Genomic DNA, 18,439 nt, shown 5'->3' with positions numbered 1-18,439 from the left:
CCCGCCACTGCCTCCGCCTCTCTGAAAAGCCGCCTTTCTATTGGAGGAGACTGCGTGCAGGGGGCGGGCGGGGAACCCGGTCCGGCCGCTTTCGGTCAATCGCAGCAGCCCAGCGCCGGGAGGGAGGGCGGCGGGGGGGGAACATCTGGCCGGCGCTGCCGCGTGCGTGCGTGGTGCGTCCCCCCGCCCTTCCCCCCGCCCCCCCGGCCCCCCCGGCCCGGGCTCCTCGCTCGCTCCTCGCTCGCTCTTCGCTCGCTCGCTCCCTCGCTGTGTCTGGCAGGCTGCGGCCGCCGCTGGGCTGCTGCCATGGGGAGCCGTTGAGAGTGGGGCCTCTTCGCTCCGCCGCGCTCCTCCGGCTGCCAGCGGGGGTGGGTGGGCGGGAGGGAGGGGGCAGGGGGAGCGGGCGACGGAGCCGGGATTGGGGGGCGGGGGGGCCGGGAGGGAGGGAGGGGGACCCGCGGAGGAGGAAGCCCACCAAGTCCGGCGGCGGCGGCGGCGGCCGGGAGGCGGAGGACGCGGCGGCGGTGGGGACGCGGTGACTTAGGGCCGCTCCGTGTGAGTCCCGGCGCCGGACCCGGCCCCGACCCGGCGCCCCCTCCGGGCCCTGGAGGGCGGGGCGCCGGCTGTGCGGCCCCGGCCGGCGGGGCCGTGCGGGCGGGCGGGCCCCGCGAGTGGAGTTAGTTTGTGCGGGTGGAGCTAGGGGTGACGAGGGGCGCCGCAGCGGCGGGGGCCGGGTGCGGGGCCGGGCCGCCGCAGCTGCGGGTCGGGCGGGGTGCGGCCGGTGCAGCTGCGGCTCGGGGCGCGCTCCGGCCGGTGCAGCTGCGGCGGCGCCTCTCGGGGGCGGGGGACGCGGGGCGGGGGCTTGGGAGCGGTGCAGCTGCACGGCGCCGGGACGGCCGTGGCTCCGGGGACCCTTGCAGCTGCGGCGGCGCCCGCGGGGAGGCCCCTCCCGGTCCGGGGCAGTTGCCGGGGGCTCGCGCCGCGGCGGCAGGGAAGCGGTAGTAGCAACCACCCTCCCCCGGCTTCTTACGACTTTTCTTTTGTTGTTGCCGTGACCCGGGTCTGTTTTCTCGTCTGTTGTTTAAGGTGTTTTCCTGCTGCACCGGCTCTACGCCCTCCACCTCCTTCCCTGTGGTTTAACCTTCCTCTTTCCCCTAGTGTTTTATGCACAGCCAACTACGTAAAGATTTGCATTTCTTCCCCCCTCCCTGCTCCGCCCCCCCGCCCCCACCTCCTTGAAAAACAAAACCCAACCTCGCAAAACCTCTCCGGACCTGAGGCTGCGAGGCGCAAAGGGGTTGATTTGTGGAGTGGGAGTCGCTGGCCCATTGCGGTGCTCGGGGCTCATTAAACTGTCACTCGCCCCCCACCCCACTGGGTAAATGGGGTGATTAATGTCTGATATATTGGAATGAGGCGAGGGCATTTGTGCGGAATAGGTGGTGTGGCTGAGAAGGAATTTATCCCCAAAGAGTGCCTCCTGAAATAGGCATTCATAATTATGTCATTCATCGCGAAGTTAGAGAAAGTTGGGTTTGCGACTTTGGGAAAGCAAGAAGCACAGGATAGAGACCTTGGTCTTTGTTACTCTTTCTTTAACTCTTGGCCATGGTTTTCTAATGAGAACGGAGCGGTTATCACCAGGACTGTGACACTTGCGCCTCAGGCCCCAGCGCCTTTTCTGCTGCTCACTCCCACAAGAGTCTGTGGAGACTTCGACATTCACAGATGTCGCAGCCCCTTGCAGGGCACTGGTCAGGCCAGCCTGGGTTACGTTACAATTTCATCAGCCATTCGAAAAGACCCGCAAATCTAGCTGAAAAGTTCCCCAACTTGCTAGACCTGGCTTCCCCCACCCCTTCTCCCTTTCTCCCTGAAAGGTTTTCTTGTGCTCATGAACGTTACAGAGTGACCCAAAAAAAGATTGTTATGGAACACAGATCAAGGGGAAGACCAAGTTCTCTTTCTGAGCATAAAGTCGGATCAGATATGCAGATGCAGCGTTCATTTTAAGTGGCTGTAGCAGGTTGTATCTGTTTATTAATTTGTCTCATTGAACTGAAGTACTTTCCAGGATTTCAGAAAGTGCAGTTTCAGCTTGTTGATATTGAGAGTTGAAATTTGCATTAACTGGCAGGGTGAGAAATTTTACTGAGAAGGTAGTTTTAGATAAGTAGTTATACAAGAGTGAAATAATAAGGTGAACCAGGTTGAAGTAGTAGTTCTGAATAGTCTTCCAGCATTCTGAGACATGTATACCATTATCTCAGCAGAAAAAAAAAAAAAAATTGAAGTGCCGTAATAATGTTGAAATGGGACTGGAGATGTCAAATGGGTTGGTTTAAAAATATCTCTAAGCTGCCTTTGAAACTAAACGTTGGAGTTGAATAAAAGTGAATCTGGATTTCCTGAATAGCACCGTGGCTTGAGTGTGCTGTCAGTATGTAAGCCAGTCCACCAACTTAAGACAGAAGTGTTGCTATTCCATAAATACAGTAGAACTCCATATGCTGAGTTTTTCAATTTCTTCTGTTAGAAAGTTTGGAAAAAAGGGAGACTTTGAAGTATTTTGTTTATACTAACAGAAGAGAAAAGTTCTCCTAAGAAAAAGCTGGTGGCAGGAGTGTAGAGGAGTAGCATATGGCATTAAAAGGAGCACAGCTGGAGGTAGCATTTCCATCTGAACATGATGTCAGAGCAGCTGACAGCCTGCCATCCCTCAGCCTTTTATTCTAACACACAGACAGGGAGTTAGTGTGTGCGGATCTGTGGTGGAGAAGGTATCTCATTCCTCTCTAACATCATCTCCACTTTGCATCTGTCTCTTAGTCTGCTTTTTTTCCACCGATGTAACAGACCTGGAGCCAGCAAGACTCAGAGGAAAGGACTTAATCAGGTTTATGTGTCCTAAAGGTAGGAGTAGCAAGAGATTAGATGGAGCATATTTCTGTTTTGGTGTTTATTTAATTTTAAAAAATCACATTACTTTTCTAATCCAGTTTAAGAATAAAGTATGAACTTGAGTATTAAATGAACATCTTATTGGAGTTGAGAGTCTTGGGCTTGTTTAGTTTTAATTTTTATCCCTTTTGCTCGATCGGGTAAATAACTTTAATATACAGAAATATTTCAAGTTTTGAAATGTTAAGAAAGGCTTTGAAATATTGCTTTTTGAGATCAGTTTGGATTAAAATCCTTTTTTGTTGTTGTTGTTGTTGTTCACTGCTCTTTAGATTTCTTTTGCTTTTGGAGTCCGGGGGAGAAATAGTAAACTGTTTGGAATCCAGCATTCAAACTTATATGAGAAGATTTTTCTAGTTAAGAAGCTAGATTGTTGTGTAATTAATTCCACTGTGAAACTTTATTCTTCAAAACATTCAGCAGCACTACTGAAACATACAGCTGTAGTGCTTTTATGACCGAAGGTTTTTTTAAAAGAAAAAAAAAAAAAACTTTTGTCCCCAGGAGAATAGTTTGACTGGTTTCCTCATTTCTCTTTCAAATATATATTTAAGAGATCTTTTATTTCAGCATAACGATAATTATTTGCAGGAGTTTTTGTGTTAGCGACTAATTTAGAACTTGTAGATTTGAGCTGCCTGAATTGGCCAGACAGCTGTAATCGCACTCCTCTATTCTTAATCTCTTTATCTGGGCAGCAGCTGCCATATGGCCACAGTCAGCTGGATCAGATGTTTATAAGCTTCCTTCTTCGTCCCTCTCTGTCCTCTCAGCCTCCTAATTTGATCACGGCTACCTTGTGAGCTGCCCTCCAATCTTTATTTTTAGCCCTCTCAAGGATTAGGATTGATGTTAGCTGTGGGGCACTTGAAGTGATTGTATTGTAAATCTTGGTTTATTCTAGCAGTGGCGTCTTGCAGAATGTATTGGGTTAGGATGAAAGTTTTAGCCCATTTTGGGCAAAGTGTAGAAGAAGCAGGGAAGTAATTTTTAAATATTAAATTAATATGTATCCATTTCCCAAATGCAGTTTTTGAGATGGATGGTGTGGAACTTTGCTTCTGGTCATAGGAAAGAGGAAGTCAGGTTTAAGGAGTTGAATTTTGTGGTTGAATTTTGACCCTTTGTACATCTGCGTCTCTCCTGCCTCCATTTTACCCTCTTTCACCAGAAAATAAGGGCAACAGTGCATATTTGAAAGAATAAAAGCTAGTGGGAAAACAAAATATATCAAATTATGTTGAAACAAAGTATTTTCTGTTGACTGAGGTATGGCGGAGTCAAAAGAATAGTTTCTCTTTTACTAGCAAGACTTTTTTTCTTCTTTTTTTGTATGTTGAACCTGTAAAGCTTTTGAGTTTCATTTGAACGTAATATGCCTTTATTTAAAAGTTTGCATTAATTTTAATATGGAACTCATTTTGCTTTGCAACAGACCAAAGTTTAGATGAGAATTTTCAGAGTTAAATAAAGCCCTTCTGGTTCTTAATATTCTAGATGTACAGATTTTACAAAGAAATATAACCATTTCTTCTTCTCAGTTCATTAAAAAAAATTTGGATTTGTTCATAGTAGAGATGATCTTTTCCATCTGTTGGTGTAGTTCCTTCTGATCTCATACATGTGTGCTATACCTGCAAATCTTAAGGCATTAACATCTGTTTTTATACACAGGGCTTTTGTTGTTTTAACACTCTGACTTTAAAAGTAAGTTGTTTGCTAATTTCTGGACTAATTATGCGGTTTCATTTTTTTTTCTTGATTCAGCCAAATGTGTGTTTAAATTGTGCTTGCTAAGTGCAGTCAAGTATCAAAAGTAATAAAATAAAAAAGGATGGTTGAACAAGTTTTCTGAATCTTCCAGAATGTGTTTGGGACTTTTCTTTGTTCATTATTTGAGTTGTTCCCTTTGAAATTAAAGCTATTTTGTAGGTTTTGTAGGGCATAATTTGATGATTAGAGTTAATTAAATTTCTTCTGAAAGAGACCTAAATTCTTATTCTCAGTAAGAGACTACTGAAATTAACGCTTTTAAAACTTGACTAAAAGTTCAAGGAAGGTGGAGATGCATCAGAGACTGTTTGGCTGGGGTAAGAAGTTTCAAAAGTGTACATTTTTCTTCTTGCATTTGGTTCTGTGTGTGTGATTTGGTAGTGCTTGGGTCATTAGCCTGATTAAAATTCAGGGACATGTACCTCCGTGGCCCAAGCTGATTTTTTTTTTTTTTAATGGGGACTAGAGCCTTGAAAAGTTGTTCCTAAGCAGGCTCTCATGAGAAATTTCTCTCTTCCCAGGTTATGAAGACAGTATGGAGTTTCCAGACCATAGTAGACATTTGCTGCAGTGTCTGAGCGAGCAGAGACATCAGGGTTTTCTTTGTGACTGCACTGTTCTGGTGGGAGATGCCCAGTTCCGAGCGCACCGAGCTGTACTGGCTTCATGCAGCATGTATTTCCACCTCTTTTACAAGGACCAGCTGGACAAAAGAGACATTGTTCATCTGAACAGCGACATTGTTACAGCCCCAGCCTTCGCTCTCCTGCTTGAATTCATGTATGAAGGGAAACTCCAGTTCAAAGACTTGCCCATTGAAGACGTGCTAGCAGCTGCCAGTTATCTCCACATGTATGACATTGTCAAAGTCTGCAAAAAGAAGCTGAAAGAGAAAGCCACCACAGAGGCAGACAGCACCAAAAAGGAAGAAGATGCTTCAAGTTGTTCGGACAAAGTCGAGAGTCTCTCTGATGGCAGCAGCCACATGGCAGGCGATTTACCCAGTGATGAAGATGAAGGGGAAGATGAAAAATTGAACATCTTGCCTAGCAAAAGGGACTTGGCGGCCGAGCCTGGGAACATGTGGATGCGATTGCCCTCGGACTCAGCAGGCATCCCCCAGGCTGGCGGAGAGGCAGAGCCACACGCCACAGCAGCTGGAAAAACAGTAGCCAGCCCCTGCAGCTCAGCAGAGTCTTTGTCCCAGAGGTCTGTCACCTCCGTGAGGGATTCAGCAGATGTTGACTGTGTGCTGGACCTGTCTGTCAAGTCCAGCCTTTCAGGAGTTGAAAATCTGAACAGCTCTTATTTCTCTTCACAGGACGTGCTGAGAAGCAACCTGGTGCAGGTGAAGGTGGAGAAAGAGGCTTCCTGTGATGAGAGTGATGTTGGCACTAATGACTATGACATGGAACATAGCACTGTGAAAGAGAGTGTGAGCACTAATAACAGGGTACAGTATGAGCCTGCCCATCTGGCTCCGCTGAGGGAGGACTCGGTCCTGAGGGAGCTGGAGCGGGAGGACAAAGGCAGCGACGACGAGATGATGACCCCCGAGAGCGAGCGGGTCCAGGTGGAGGGCGGCATGGAGAGCGGTCTGCTGCCCTACGTCTCCAACATCCTGAGCCCAGCGGGCCAGATCTTCATGTGCCCCCTGTGCAACAAGGTCTTCCCCAGCCCACACATCCTGCAGATCCACCTGAGCACGCACTTCCGTGAGCAGGACGGCCTGCGCAGCAAGCCGGCCGCCGACGTCAACGTGCCCACCTGCTCTCTGTGCGGGAAGACGTTCTCCTGCATGTACACCCTGAAGCGCCACGAAAGGACTCACTCGGGCGAGAAGCCCTACACATGCACCCAGTGCGGCAAGAGCTTCCAGTACTCGCACAACCTGAGCCGCCACGCCGTGGTGCACACGCGCGAAAAGCCACACGCCTGCAAGTGGTGTGAGCGCAGGTTCACGCAGTCCGGGGACCTGTACCGGCACATCCGCAAGTTCCACTGTGAGTTGGTGAACTCCTTGTCCGTCAAAAGCGAGGCTCTGAGCCTGCCCGCTGTCAGAGACTGGACCTTAGAAGATAGCTCTCAAGAACTCTGGAAATAATTTTATATATATATATATATAAATAATATATATATACCTATATATAAATAGATCTCTATATAGTTGTGGTACGGTCTAAAAGCAGTCTTGTTTCCTGGAACTGAAAGGTTGGGGTATTAACTTGTTTTTGCACTTTAGAATAGCATGAGAATCTCACTAATTTAGCATTCTGGTAACAGAAACTTTAGAGCAAGTCGGAGAATAGAGAGGTGTTTTTCTTTCTTTCAAGGGGGGTAGGGGAAGTAAGCCAATAAGAACCTTTGAAACAAATCGTCCTATCACAAAATGCTTTCCTAGGGCCTATTTTGTCAGCACTGCGGTGTCTTTTGAACTCTCTCTTTTTTTCCCACCTTTTCTTTTTTTTTAAGTAGAAATTCCCTCCAGTTTTATTAGCCTCTTTATAGGTCTCAAATTGCATGAATCTTTTCTGGCTGTTGGAAACCTGAATGCTTTTAGACCCAAATGGAAAATTTCTGAAATGCTGGATTATCTATTTTTAAACAAGCAGTTGACTTAAAACTTTCTGTGGCAACTTCTGGTTTTCTGACGGTTCCCAATGAGAGAAATTCTGAAAGTACACTGGGATCACTGGGACGCTGTCTTTGTGAAGGTTTGCTTGGGATGAAAAAGGATATTGCAGCTTCAGCAGTGTTGAACTGTGTGTTGAAAAATGTGAATTACTGTTATTGTATACTGTAATTGATTACATGGGCTGGGGGGGTGTCAAAGGACTTGACAGGTTGTGTTGATGCTCTTAGTTGAGTCTTGAAAAGTAAATATTAACGCTACAGAAATGCATGAGTTTCAGTATATTTTTTGTCTTTGTTTGCATTGTATAACTTTAACGAGTGAGTTTAAAATTATTTAATTTCCTTAGAAAAATAGCACCATTTGGAAAAAAAAAACCCTGGTGTTATGAAGAACGTTAATGCACTGTTTTTATTTTATATAATTTAAATTGACTTTCCCACTGTCTTTAAGTTGAAACTGTTAAGCTGAATAAAAAACTTAAGCTGCAAATTGATAACTTCGCTACATAACAAGGAAAATATAAATGTTTACAAAAGGCTTAAAGATTTGCATGTGCAGTGTGCATTTTATAACAAAACTTCTAATTGCACAAAACCCAGGCCAGCTCAAAGTTTAGATGTACACATTTACCCAGTTGAGCGTTTTTAGAGTAACTACTGCACAAATTGACAATAGGTCATTCTCTTTTTTTGCTCCCCTTTTCTTTTTCTCCCCTTCTTCCTTTCCCTCCCTTCCTCCTTCCCTCCCGCCCCTCCCCCATTCCCCCCCCCCCCAAACTCATGAAAAGATTCTATGGACTGAAAAAGCCCCAGGCTGAAAGGACTGGACTGCCTTGATTGACATGGGGAAGGGGGTTAGTAGACTATGTGTATCGCGGCAGCAGAGGCTGCAGCCCAACGTGTGGTTTTAATGACCAGCACGCAGGGCAAAGCATTTTGCACAGTGTTTGTTTTCCTGTCTTGCACTTACAAATAAGGTCTATGGGAGTAGCATGGAAAACGTTTGCTGTTTTTCCCTTTTTTTTTTAAATTGCTTTTGTTTAAAATTTGATCGCCTTAACTACTGTAAACATAGCCTATTTTTGTGCTTAAGATACTGAATGGAAAACTCCATTGTGTGTTGCTGGACTGTTTTGGAAATATTTGGTCAAATGTGTGTTAATTTGGCTGTAATGGCATTTAAAGCAAACAAACAAACAAAAAAAGCTGTGAAAATGGCCTTGGAGCATTATCTTTAGTTACTTGAAGAGTTTCTAGTTTTTTTTAAATACAGTTTATGTTAAAATAATTTTTATTAATTTAGAGAAGACAATCAATGTGAGAAAACGGACTTTCTTTTGGATTTTCTTTTTGTGGTCATTGTGAGTGATTGCTTTTTCCTTTTATTAGTTTCACATTCTTCCTTTGTTCTAAAACTTAGACTGACATCTAGCTTTGACAATCATAGTATGTTTTATTTTCCTGAGGGGGGAATAACTTATAATGCTGTTTAGTTTTGTACTATTGGTGTGTTGGTGAATTTTTAAACTGTGTGCTAACTGCAATAAATTATATGAACTGAGAATTTTTGTGTGTTTTTTAAATTGTGATTGTGTACTACATAGATCCTAAATATGTATCATACATGGCATCTTTCTTTTTAATGCCAATTCTGTTCAGAGCTTATGAATTATTAGAATGCCTTAAATCATTCAAATGGAAGTGTGCAAACATTTTGCTTCTAGTCATTTAAGAAGATACTAAATGCACATTTAAAAAATGTGACCCATTTTCTATAGCCTAGGTCAGGAATGTTAAGGTAACTCTCTAGAAATTTGTGAAAGCTCAAGTGGCAGCATAGATTTTTTGTAATGTGCTGTACAACTACTAATCCATACACCATAAGTCATATTTTCATGGGTAATTTTATCCTAAGTTGATTGGTCAAATCTATTCTTCTGTGTTCTGGTTTAAGTGGAAAATTGAAGGAGACCGGATGTCTTAATTTGGAAAACTGCTTGGCTAACGACTGGAATTCTAGGCAATCGAATTAGCAGGCATTCGACTGTTCAAGAATAGCTGTATACGTCCTCTTTGTTCCTGGGAGAACTCAAAAGTTCCCAGGTTTTAATTCCTAAGTTTTAACTAAAATGTAATTAAGTTCATGCAACCATTTAAAAAAACTGTTCCGTAACTTTTGTGATCGTCCCAACTTCATGCTTGCCTCATTGGGCTTGTCAAGGTGAGAAACATTTGCTGGTTGACCTAAAGAATTGACAGAGCACTCACATGTGCCGGACAGTTCTATAGAGGAATTGTTACACGCCGTCATCCTAAGTGTGAGCAGGGCTGGCACCGACCTGAGAGTTTTTGTAAATCCTGGAATCTATAATTGTTCATAACTTCCAGCCTTAAAGATACCTATGAAAGTACAGTTTTACATGACTATTGTCAAAATTAAATACATTTATATTAGTGACCTATAGTAAGGTTAATATTCTTAACTTTGTTGGAAGTGGGATATAAGGTCTGGAGCTTGAAAATGTACCAGTTGTAAGTTCCCTGATGGCTTTGGATGGGAATCCCAAAAGATTGTCATAAAGCGCAATCAGTAATTTACTATTTGGGATCCTACGTTTCCCTTTTTTTGTTGAAACAGGATTTCTGTTACATGAAGCTCACTTGGTTTTAACTAACCAAACATTGTTTCACATGAAAGGGTCACAGCATCTCAAAGCTTTCTGAGGATATCGAGAGTTGTAATTTAGTTCCACTGACTAGCATAATTTTAAATGAGGAGCATTATCTTAACTGGATCAACTTATAAAAACAGTATTTTTACGTGAAATTTGGAGGAAATAACTTCTTAAAACATCCCTTGCAAAACTAGAACAATTACGCAAATCGCCACATTTGATAAGTGAAGGAATCAGTTGTTTATTCACTACATTTTTTAAAAAGGAAATTAATTTTTCACGTAATCGTGTTGGAAACCATTCAATTTGCTCTCCCCTTTGACATCGGGCTGATACGTAAGTATATTTTAAATATATGGTTTCATTTACTTTTGAAAACATCTGTTTCTTTTAGATAATCAATTATGCCCTAGATTAATGTGGGCCCAGCATTGTGTGCAAGGTGTACCCTAGGAGATCCAAGAAGTATGCAATGTTAAGGATACTGGTTTTGGATTTCCTTTCTAGTTAATCATGCTACCAGATTAATAGGTGAATCAAGTAGAGTTTTGATTTTTTTTTTTTTTTTTTTTTTTAATACGCTTGTCGTGATGATCTACAAACAGGTTACCGGGAGACTAGAAAAGGTAAACATTTTATTAAAATTATATAAGAGCTCACATTAAAATGGCTGAAATATTTATTTTTCAGGTAAAACAAAAGTTTTGAACTGTTATCAAAGAAAACAATTGTTTTTTTAACCCAAGAAGTAATACTACTTAAAAAATCTTGAATCTCCCCAAAGTTTTATCAATAGAACACAAAACATATAAAAACTTGACTTTAAAAATCCCACTGTACCAGATTAGAATTAAAAAAAAAAAAAACTCACCATCTCAAAATTTCCTGTATTGCGTGACTACATTTTATTATAAAGCTTAAAACATTCTTTGGTTTCTAGTATAATGAGGGAAACTTTCACATACATCTGGATAGGAAACTCAGATGATTTTAGCTTTAATTTGTTGATATTGATCTAAATTTTTCATTATAATTGTTTCCATGTTTGAAACTTACTGATAAGGTACAGTGAATCAAGTAAGTGTGAATTTTGAAATCCAGGACCGAAGAGCTCAATCCTTCTTTTTAAAGTCATTTGCCATTAAAATGCTAGAGATATACCATTTTTTTAAAAAAGCAATAATTTTATTTTTAAAAGCAAATAACTTTTAGAAGTTTCATTTTGGCTACAGTCCAAGTTTACTACACTGATAGGATTTTTGTCTCTTATGTTAAAAATTTCCTACCTTTGGCCTGCTGAAACATGGCAAAGTATCTTTTGTATGTGATCCTTTGGTCCAAAATGTAGAACCATTTATCTTTTGACTTTGTCAATGTAGTTACATAGAAAGAAACATTTTGTTTCTAGCCTTCCCCACCCCTTCTTAGATTTTCTTAGTATTATAAAAGGAGAGCTAAAGCAGTCAGATCATACTGATGGCGCTGGAGGTTTTTAGAAATATTCATTCATTTACAGAGACATTTTAGAAATTAAACTTTTAGCATTTTGCAAACTGATCCCTTAAAAATCTTTTCTAATTAATTTCTGTAACTTCTTGTGAAAGAAACTGAACTCCAAATTTAAAACATTGTAACAAGGAAGGGTGAGGTCATAGAAATGAAACAGTAACTTGAAAAGTTTTTAAGCCCAATTACTTTATAAGTATCTGCTTACACTAAATAATTTGTTGAATTAATTGTCCAGATAATTCAGGCTCATAAAATAGCTTTTTCCTAAAATATTCAAGCACTTGAAAGAAATCAGGTTTTTTTTTTTGAGAGAGAAATGAACTATCTAGTTAACTTTCCTGATTCTATTCTAACATTTACTAATGTACTGTTACTCCTGATCCCTAGGATTAAGTGAGCATGGTACTTTCCTTTGGCTGAAGGGTAGTTTGCAAAACAATTCTGTCAAAACTAAAATTTTTCTTGAAGTTTTCAGGCACTTGTCCCCCTTTCCTAATTGTCCTCAGGAATGGGTTTGCAGTTGAGCTTGCATTTTGCTATAGGAGGCAATTCTCTCTAGTTCGTTTGGCAGGAGAGGAGCAAAAACACAATTTGGCTTTAAAATGTAGCACATTAGTCAGTAACAGTTTCAGTGAGGATATTTAGAGTGGCTTTGAGAGGCCGTGTGACACAGAGAGTCCATTCACCGAAATGACTTATTTACAGTTTATTATAATCTCTGTAGTTAATCATTAAATCAAGTAGCTTTTAGTCAATGTCAATATGCAGGCTTAATATGACTATATAGGAATTTTAAAAAGTCATATTGGCCTAAATATTCAAGTTTGTAAAAAGTATATTTGTAGTTAATATGAAGTGGTACATGGAAAAATGTATTTGAATATTTGTAAACATTTATAGGCTAGATTAACTCTGTTGTTTAAATACATAATGCATGTAAGTACATTGATACTGAGCTTGAAAGACTAGCATAGCCTTATTTACGCGTGCTGTGCCCAATCAGAGCTAACTTTTCATACGGGACAGAGCTTAGAAGAATTAACCACGTATAAGTTTAAAATATAGATTACTCAAAACGATGTATAAATAAGGACAGAGTCACCTCTTTTTAAAAAATCATACTTAGTGCAGTGTGCACTTCAACTTTGAGGGGATTACTAAACACCCTGACACTTATTTTTGTATGTCTATTCCTCTGAAATGATCTGTGATCAAAGTAGGAGCATTTAAGCTTTTAATCTGAACCTTTTAAATTTGTTCTTAAAAACAGACTAAAAATTATATGTATATATGTTTCCTATGGACCATTTTTTGGAACTGTGTCATGTAAATGAGCTGTTTGGTAACATTGAAGTGCCTATTGCATGTTTACTAGACACACCACAATGCTTCCTAGGATGTCTATTTGGATAAGTTCTAGAAAAGCACAATGATACAATAATAGATAATTAAAACATTTAAGAAAAGCATTTATTGCTTGTGAGCCATAGCCACAGAAGTTTGTGGCATCTATTAAAAAAAATCCATTTCTTCTCATTTATAACTATTTCTCTGTGTACTTAAAATCCTCATCAAATAGAAAAAATTTGAGCATAGAACTATATTCCAAGAAAATCTAATTTATAAGGTTATTTCTATAACTAACTGCTTTTGAGAAAGAGGGTCTCTTACATGACAGCAGGGAAAAATGGTATAGGTTTATATTCAAAGCATAGACATTATACGCATGCCCTTATTGTAAAATTTAGTATCTCTTCAGAAACCTGAAGATTTTGCAACCAAATAAATGAAAAAGAAACTGAAGGCTGGCAGATGGAATATTCTTCAGGTTTTTATTTTTGTTGAGACTCAAACTAAAATTCATATTTTATAGTCTGTTCTCTGTTTTTCTCAGTGTCCTTTTATTAATTATAAGAGGGTAAATTTTATGCATTGAGTGATTTTTGATACCATTGAACAATGGAATTTTTCAACCAAGTTGTTTTTGTGTGTGAATTTCTACCATTTTGAAAAATTGAAATAAATTTGAATGAAAACTATATTTGAGCTTGGCCCTATTTACCAGTCTGCACCAGCAAACCACATACATATATCCAGTGAGCGAGTCCGAAGCCTGCGGACCAAGGAGCTGAGGCATTTCCAGGCGCTCCTTTTAATAAACCACGTTGAACTCAATGAAATCCTTAGGTTAAGAGAAAAAAATGAAAGGATATGTTGAGGCACAATGAAGTCTTGTTTTTCATACTACGTGTGAAGTCTAGAAAACGTGGTAATTTCTCACATTCTATTTATATGTTATTTTACTTGAGGGATGCCTCAAAGCAGTACTAGAATCTCTTATGTGCAAAAGGGGGAGGGAGGGCGGGTTTGTCATCATTTATCCAATTTGCTTTGTAAAGGTGCTTATCTTGCAGTAAAAATAATACTTTAGTCAAAATACAGGCGGTTTGAAGGCTTGACCAGCATGGAAGAATTTTAAATGATTGAAGTGTTTCTGTTTAAAAGTCAGTCAAACAACACCCTTGAAGTATGAGGCAATCAATCCTCATTTGTTATCCTTATTTAATAATACATATATAATTTTTTCTCTCTCCTAAAATAACATAATTCTTAAGCCTTATAAACAAAAACAATTCCCAGCTTACATCTGTATCCTGAATTTTAAAATTTGCATTCTGGACTGGTTGCTTTTGAAATAATGAGTTAATTTTGTTATTCAAATTGCAAAAATCTAATGGCCAGAATGGCCCAATTATTCCCCATTATTTGAAGACCTATATTGTGTGTCTGATATTCTCCCCTTACAAATTGCCGTATCACATGTTCTTCCTAGAAATCACAAAAACTTAGAGCTGGAAGGGGCAAGAGTGACTTCCAGTTTATTCATCCTAAAAGTGGAAGAGCAGGTTCAGGGCGAGGCATAAGGGAAGGGAAGAGGTCCAAAGCATTCTGCAAACGTTTCATACATTACCCAAACCTTTAGGTATCTATCATTTTAGACATGAGGTTTTTTTTTTCTCTTTAGAGGCACATGGAGGTTGAATTCCTTGTTCGGGGCACATCTTTGATCAAGTCTGTATCTGAAATCAACATTCTGGTTATGCCCAAATGGTAAAGTTTGCAATATGTAAATATATATTTACCATGATTGCACTTACTATTGTCTGCTATATATATTTACAAGTTGAACTAAGAATGGAATTATGCTGTTGAATATTTCTCTTCCTGACTTGGATCCTATCAACTATTAAAAGAATTATCACAGCAGAACACTCTCTCTTGAGAGTGAGGAAAGCATGTTTAGGCCCATCTACCTCGGGGTCCCCAGAGCTGAGACCCTGGCTGGATTCTACTGACTGACACACTCTCGCTTTCTGCTCCCAGCCATGAAAGGGTTGCTTAGGTTTCCAAATATGTTACTAGTTCAACCACAACGAGGCACTGCTACTTGCAGGCTAGTAACTGCAGGGCTGACAGAGCTGTTGCTGGACGTGCTAAAGGGAGAGAAGAAACACGGATGTATGGCAGAGGGTGGCAGCCAAGACAGGAACCTCAAAACTTGTTTGCTGCTAAAAGGGGAAAATTGAATAACTTTCCACTTAATCTGAAAACTGGCCTTGGTTACTTGGAATGTTTCTAACCCCCTTCTCTCAGTATCATCTGCTTGAGAGAAAGGAGGTTCAAGAGAAAGTTAGGGAAGGTCTACCAACTCGCCACTGGAGGAGCCCCACCCTGACACCTTCATTTCTCCGCTTGTAAGAAAGACCAGAAAAATAACGCCCTTCTCATCTTCTTTCTTAGAATAGTGTGAAAATGAATTTGCAAAAGCATTAAGCTCTCAGCAGAAAAGTGCTATGTACATTTGCAGTGACCTCACTATTATAATGATTATTATTTTTACACCAAGATGAAGTTTCTCCTTATCATAAAGACTTCTTACCAACGTGGGGTTTTTTTAATGTGAATTTTTATGATTTAAATTCATCGAGCACTAACAGATTCAACTTCATCTCCGTTTTAAGCAGGCCCTGAGGAAAGCAATTTCTACATGAAATGTGAAAGTCCAAGTACCATAGGAATGAAAAAGATCCTACAGTCTCAGGTAGGTCTGTACATCTGTACATGTTTAGGTACCTACAAACCTTATAGAACTTACATCATACTTTTGGTTCTTTTTGACGAATCTCCCAAAGCCCTTTCAGCTCTCTATCTGATTAATCCAAAAACCTAAGCTGGACACATATTTTTTCTCTTAAGGCTGGAAGACCAAGACCGAAAGCTTCAGCTTATGTTTAATCTTGCAGCATAATATAAAAAACAGTATGATTAATATATATAATGATAACGAACAAGCACAGCTCCCCAGAGAAGTACACATATTAAAATGATTTATCAGAGATTTAAATGAGTTACTCCGTTCTCACCAGGAGAAGGTGGCACATGCCAGATCAGAGCTCAGAGCATCTCAATCTCAGGCCTCATATCACCGATGTGCTATTTTATGTGTTAGAGCCATGTTATGGTACACTGCAAATCTATGGGCAAATTGCATCATAGCAAATACATCCATTTGGAGGAAGAGGCACCTGGTGAAAGTCCACGACTCGATGGAATGCAACGCTCTGTTCCTTATAAGGAAACTTTGAGTAAATATTGCCCCGATCAAGCTTACGATCCAACTTTTCCTCGTAACAGGCTTCAAAATCCCCATTCAGTGAGTCCACTATGCTCTTTGATGCAATGCCACTTCACAAAAGCATTCGTGCCACAGTCATCTGGTTTTCTTTTCCTTCTTGCTCTCCTTGATATAATGACACAAATCTCCCTTCTTATTTTATAATTTTCATGGATTTTTTACAAGGCAATGACTTCAACAGTATGTGTTTGGTAAAATAGTCCTTTTGGTTGCTATATTTAAAGTTTTGTTTTTAAAAAGTTAAAAAACAACAACAAGAAGCAAAAACAAACACCCCCCCCACCTCCCTTTGCTTGGTGCCATAGACAAGAGTCCAAAGGACATTAGCTGCTCCATTGCACACATTGGAAGGGAGAGTTTGCTGTGAGCTCAGTCCTTCTAATAGACTGGCAATTTTGTAAAAGGTTTAGAGGGTTTTGTTTAACCATTTCTGCATGTGTTTTTAATGAGCTCATGACGGTTGATAACAAAGGCCAGGTTGTGTGTGTGTTTTGCAGCATTTTCTGACCTGATCCCTCCCTGCTGACCAGAGGAATGGGCACCTGTGCTCCTCTCCTGGCTCACCTATGGGAGTCAAGGTGGTGGGCCCATCTCCGGCCTCTCTTCATGCCAGGGATGAATCATGCGGTAGGCAGAGCGGAAGGAGTCGCTTTGTTGACAGCTTTCCATCTGGACTTTGGATACGGCTGATTGTTCACGTAGCGCGTGCGTTAGCTGGAAGGGGCTATGAGAGTCAGCTCCTCCATAAGGGATCAGGAGTGTGTAAAACATCAGCAAACCGCGGCCCAGGATTTCACTTGCAAAGCTCAGAAGAGCATGTCCGTCCCCGAATTTCAGGTCCCTGGTTTGTGAATGTGGATGACTGCAGCTTGGACAAGCTAGCATTTCATAGTCAACAGGGTCGTTTATAGCCTCATTCAGATAATCCGACTGGAGTACACCTGAATAAATACATCAAGCTCAGGTGGCTAAAAGTAACCCCCTCTGAGTTTAATAATTAAAATAGAGCTATTCAGATGAACTTCAGTTTGTCATGTATAAATGTAAGAAGCTCCGTAAAGGATGGTGTTTTGTGATTCATATAGGAATATGATGGATGTATGATACGTTTTCCATAGCTATTTAAGAAAAAAAGATTATCTTAGTCATGGGGTAAAGTTATGTGATGCATTGCACCATCCAGGCTGTGTCTGGGCCAGTACAGATTTTTTTTTTTTTTTTTTTTTTTTTGTGAAAGATTACTTCTTGGCAAACTAGATATGCAAACGCCAGAATACAGTAAAACCACATTTAATTGGACCTACTTGCCAACTTCTTGAACACAGCTTGGATTATTCCACTGGAGGCTGCTTCTGTTAAAAGCTGGGGGAGGAGGAAGTGGCATATTGACAAGGCTTCAGATCACTTTTTTTCACTCAGAGTACAATTATGCAATGAGCCAAGTTTGGAAGTATTTTACTATGTTTAATAATTATTATTAAAGATATTGTAAAACATATGCATTTGTTAAGTGGAATGTAATGGGAGTAAAATCATGTCATAAATTTTACTTTGGATTTATTTTCCTATTTTGTTTTTTATTTGACTGCCTTCCAAATTGATTCTAGCCAACACTATGCACTCTAATACATATCGTACTTGATATTAAAGTGAGAATATGAGTAATTTATAGAACCCGAGTGAGAACAGTTTTCTCCTCTTAGCCAGCCTATATGGAATTGCCACCTCTGTTCAGGTAGCAGCTGACACACAAACCGTACACAGAGAGGGGAATAATAGGGATTGAGAAATCCTGCACATTCTTCTCTGCATAGAAGCTCCAAACCCCACATGTCCTGGGCAGATCTATTGTTCAATAGGATACCAGGGCCAAGGAGAAGGATAACTATTTCTCTCTCTCTCTCTCTCTCTCTCTCTCTGTGTGTGTGTGTGTGTGTGTGTGTGTGTGAGTCTAGAAGAATCAGACTCATCTCTGGAGTTGTGAGTGGGGATTCACTGACGATTCCTAATTCTACTCAGGTGAGTTTTGGCTTCAGGTGATGCTAAATTACACCGTCATCCCTGACTTAGAAAGCTGAGAAGGCATGGCATCAGTTTCACGTCTTGAGCTTAAACAAATTTATATTGTCTTTACAGTCTCTTTTTCAAGGAAAAAAAGTGCCCCTGGAATTGCACTTCTTAATCCGAACAA

At 40.7% G+C, this 18,439-nt stretch overlaps 1 protein-coding gene across 8 annotated transcripts; it reads left to right on the top strand.

Moving 5' to 3' along the window:
- The first annotated feature begins 292 nt into the window (after window positions 1-292).
- Window positions 293-8,921, top strand: ZBTB18 (zinc finger and BTB domain containing 18). 8 transcript variants are annotated; one of them, XM_060090892.1, is made up of 4 exons: window positions 908-1,378; window positions 1,908-2,026; window positions 2,830-2,913; window positions 5,256-8,921. In XM_060090892.1, exons 3-4 carry the CDS (start codon window positions 2,901-2,903, stop codon window positions 6,836-6,838), a joined length of 1,596 nt encoding a protein of 531 aa, XP_059946875.1. In that variant the 5' UTR covers window positions 908-1,378; window positions 1,908-2,026; window positions 2,830-2,900; the 3' UTR covers window positions 6,839-8,921. The 8 variants fall into 8 exon arrangements, with proteins under 8 accessions (XP_059946880.1, XP_059946879.1, XP_059946875.1 ...); XM_060090891.1 differs by having other exon boundaries at window positions 908-2,026; XM_060090893.1 differs by having other exon boundaries at window positions 908-2,026; window positions 2,830-4,668.
- The last annotated feature ends 9,518 nt before the right edge of the window (window positions 8,922-18,439 follow it).

The sequence above is a fragment of the Mesoplodon densirostris genome, chromosome 2 (assembly GCF_025265405.1).
Source record: "Mesoplodon densirostris isolate mMesDen1 chromosome 2, mMesDen1 primary haplotype, whole genome shotgun sequence".
In the NCBI taxonomy this organism is placed as follows: domain Eukaryota; kingdom Metazoa; phylum Chordata; class Mammalia; order Artiodactyla; family Ziphiidae; genus Mesoplodon; species Mesoplodon densirostris.
Note: the sequence above shows the minus strand (reverse complement) of the source record. Positions and strands in the feature narration are given on the sequence as shown.

Excerpts from the sequence above, each read along its gene's own strand:
- ZBTB18 (XM_060090889.1), top strand. The coding sequence starts at position 5,027 with ATGCATCAGAGACTGTTTGGCTGGG. Across the intron at positions 5,052-5,255 it reads TCAGAGACTGTTTGGCTGGG|GTTATGAAGACAGTATGGAG; the intron begins GTAAGAAGTTTC and ends CTCTCTTCCCAG.